Source organism: Octopus bimaculoides, chromosome 6 (assembly GCF_001194135.2).
Source record: "Octopus bimaculoides isolate UCB-OBI-ISO-001 chromosome 6, ASM119413v2, whole genome shotgun sequence".
Taxonomy (NCBI): Eukaryota; Metazoa; Mollusca; class Cephalopoda; order Octopoda; family Octopodidae; genus Octopus; species Octopus bimaculoides.
Window position 1 is genome coordinate 91,725,166 of NC_068986.1, and position 3,957 is coordinate 91,729,122.

At 36.9% G+C, this 3,957-nt stretch overlaps 1 protein-coding gene across 1 annotated transcript in view; it reads left to right on the top strand.

The window, feature by feature from the left end:
• The first annotated feature begins 2,940 nt into the window (after nt 1-2,940).
• Nucleotides 2,941-3,957, top strand: part of LOC106873670 (myb-like protein D) — an 18,917-nt gene continuing 17,900 nt past the window's right edge. Inside the window, exon 1 of the mRNA XM_014921123.2 lies at nt 2,941-3,727. Within this exon, the coding sequence (XP_014776609.1) occupies nt 3,025-3,727 (703 nt within the window). The 5' untranslated portion in view covers nt 2,941-3,024. The remainder of the gene's footprint in view (nt 3,728-3,957) is intronic.

Sequence of the window (3,957 nt, forward strand, 5' to 3'; positions counted from 1 at the left end):
GAGTTGACAGTGTTTGGTGAACATAAAAATTTAAGTTGTAGTTGCGAAGAAGTTAGCTGACATGGAAGACAGGAAACCATTTGAATATTAGAAAACAGTTAACTGTAACATGATGCTTCATGATGGATATCAAAATTTTAACATCAGGACTGCTGCTCAATTCTCTGTGAACACTGTAAATGCTGGGAGACATGACAGACAGCTGCAATGAAGACTGCAAAACTATAGCCAGGTGGAAGGGACACAGCTGGGATCCTGACTGTGTCTGCATACCAGAATTCATCCAACAAATGCAGGACAAGTTAATGGAAAATCCGAGCAAGGGAATCTGAACTTTGGCAAGAGACATCGGTGTTGGAGTAGCCATCTTGAAGATGGACCTGAATGAGGACCTTCACTACAAGAGGTACAAGGGACAAATTCTGACAGCCAAGGCGAAGGAGAATAGTCTGACGAAGGTAAAGAAGCTCCTGAAGAAGCTGAGGCATCCTGCTCTGCTGAATATGATCCAGTTCTTGTCAGATGAAAAGAACTTATGCTTAGACAAGTTGTTCAACACCCAGGACAGCAGGTGGCTTGCCTACAATCTATGCATCCACGCAATGTCACACATATCATGAAAACCAAGTTCTCTTAGACTGTGATAGTCTTTGGGTGTATCATCAGTGATGGTGATATCATGCTACCCCACATCTTTGAACAAGGCCTTAGGCTCGATTTGAAACATGGCCTTAGGCTAATTGAAGCTATGGGAGGCTGTGGTCAAACTCTGGCTGGAGAGGGTTGCTGCTGGAGTGCCATATGTGTGGCAGCAAGATTCAGCTCGTTGCCATACCCCCAGAAAGAGTCAGAGGTGGTTGTCAGAGAATTTCTGTAACTTCACCAGCCCCAATATCTGGCCTCCTAATTCTCCTGATTGTAATCCCATACAAATTACTTGGTGACCCTGCCAGTGCTGATGCCATGTAAAAAGCATTCAGCCCATTCTGTTGGGTGGTTGGTGTTGGGAAGGGCTTCCACCCATAAAAACCCTGCTAAAACAGACACAGAAGTCTGGTGCATGCTCCTGTCAAACAATCCAACCCATGTCAGCATGGAATGGGGACATTAAACGATGATGATGAGACACAATTGAGAAAGACACCAACCACTCCGCCAGCAACACTAGGGCCAGGCTGTTGGTCAAGATCAAGGAGGTGTTCCCAAGTAAACAGTGAGGAATGCATGTGCCAGGTTCCAGAGCTATCATGATTGAAGCTGAGGGCAGCTACTCTGAATAGAGTGTTATCCGTCAGCCATAATCTTGTTGATATTTTTTTGATTATTTAAAATACTTTTATTTTTGAATGAAATACTGAAATTTTTTCCCCCTTTTATGCAGACTGTCAAACTTAGCCTGAAGCCTTCTGTTAATATAAGTGTGTGTGTGCTTATATTCCTGTCAAACCGTCCAACACAAACCAGCATAGCTTTGAGCATGGACATTAAATGACAATTAGGGGATGGGGGGGGTGATGGTGATAATGATGATAATGATGATGATGATGACGACATACATGCCCACGGGCATATGGCGTAGTGGTTAAGAGTGCGGGATACTAACCCCAAGATTCCGAGTTCAATTCAGGCAGTGACCTGAACAATGATTATAGTAATAATAATAATAATGATGATGATGATGACGATGATGATGATGATGATGATGATGATGGTGGTGGTGGTGGTGGTGGTGGTGGTGGTGGTGGTGGTGGTGGTGGTGGTGGTGGTGATGATGGTGATAATGATGATGATGATGATGATGATGATGATGATGGAAAAAATAACATAGGAATGAGAACCCAGGATCGAAATTTCCCCAAGGCACCTGAGGAAGGCTGGAGGTTATATCAGCCGAAATGTTGTGTTAACAACAAACATGATGAGAACAAATATCTGTCAAATGTAAATAATGTACATAATTCCTCACCTCTTAAATATAGAACTGTATTCAATAATGTTATTGTTTAGTTTTAGAATGATATTGTAGAGCAGGTGTGAGAGGCCTGATCCAGCCAGTTCAAACATAATATAAGTAAAGTATTTGGGCTTGGTATGGCCAGTTTAAATGCTAAAGGGTTGATATGTATATGCATATATATGTACAAGTGTATGTGTGTATTGTGTGTGTGTGTGTGTGCATGTGTGATTGTGTGTGTGTGTCCTTAAGTTTTGATTGACTCATATCAATCTATTGATGTGTTCCTCACCATTGATATGTCCTCCACCATATTTTCAACTCTGTTGCCTTAACTATCAATGCTCTTATATTCTATATTTGATTAACATATTGCTTGTTATTCTGAAGATGTACTTGTCTGTGACTGTGTATTGAAATTAAAGCAATTATAGACTGGAAGACTTACAAAAATTGTTAACTTCACTAAAAAGTTTATGATTTTGTGTCAAACTTTTGTTGCACTTACTGCAACCTTGTCACCAATATAATTCCACTGTAACTATGCACTGTGGAACTATATTAGTAACCAAGTTGCAGTTAGTGCAATGGAAATTGTGACTCCAAATAATAATGTTTAAATGAAGTTAACAATTTTCGTGTGTTTTTCAATGGCTTATATGTATGTATCTTCCATATTGCAAGAAAATTATTTATACATTATTTCCTTTATCAATAATATGCAATAATATTATTCAACTTGTTTTTCAGGTTCAAATTCCCATCAGTTATTATCTTGGACTTTCCACGAATCAGTGACATTTTCTTCCTCTCAAGAATATAATAATTCTTGAGGTGACATTATCTTTTCTCTGGATTCTATTAACTATTGAACAATCTTTAATCTATCTATCTGTTTCTTCCTTATATATATATATATATATATATATATATATATATATATATATATATATATATATATATATATATATATATATATATATGCACGTATGTATATATATATGCATGTATGTATATATATATGCATGTATGTATAATTTTGCTATAAATAACAAAAGCAAACTGCAGCAATGTCTAACCAAAATATTAATAACACTGTGAAAAACAATAAACATTTACTAAATGAGCAATCCAGAAATTCCCTTCTGTCTCAGCAGGAAGACACAACCAAAAGTTTAAATGGAAAGATTTCAAATACAAAGACAAAACACTATAGGAAATCTAATGAAAAACACACAGAGAAAAGCGATGTTGATAAAGCAGTAGAAACTACAGAAAATAACAAGAGTGACAATGTAATAAAAACTACTAAGAATAGCCATGCTAATAAAACTGTAAAATCTACTGAAAATAACCAAGAAGATAAAGTCATAAAAACTACAGAGAACAACCTGGCTGAAGTAAAAAATGATAACAGTAATAATTTGAAATCAGGAACCACAGAAGAACCAAATGAACAGGAGAAGAAATTACCTTCTGGGACTTTATCATTGAACATCTCTGAAATTGATTCCTATAGCAAAGCCAATGAAGAAGAGGATCAAATGGTCCTTGTTTCTGAATCAGACTCTCGCAAACACAGCCTAGAATTGGCAAAGACAGAAGATTTGAAAGAGAGTGAACTTTATGATATTGAAAGTGACAGCTCAAATAGTGATGAGGATCAAAACAAAATTCAAGAGAGAACAGCCCTATTTCAATCCTGTATACCTTATTTGCCCATAGAAGTTGCCTCTGTCTGTCTTGCATGTAATATTCTCATACCAGGATTTGGTAAGTAGCTTTTTGTTCTTTGTTTTCCTTCTATTGTTTTTTCTTTAATATTTTCTTCAAAACATACCTGTTTCAAAATGCATGACCTGATCACAAAAGGAAGCATAACTGAGAGCAAAATATTTACGATTATAATAATTATTGCAAATGTTTGAATTTCTAAACTTATCCTATCCCTGTGTGTGTGTGTGTGTGTGTGTGTGTGTGTGTGTGTGTGTGTGTGTGTGTGT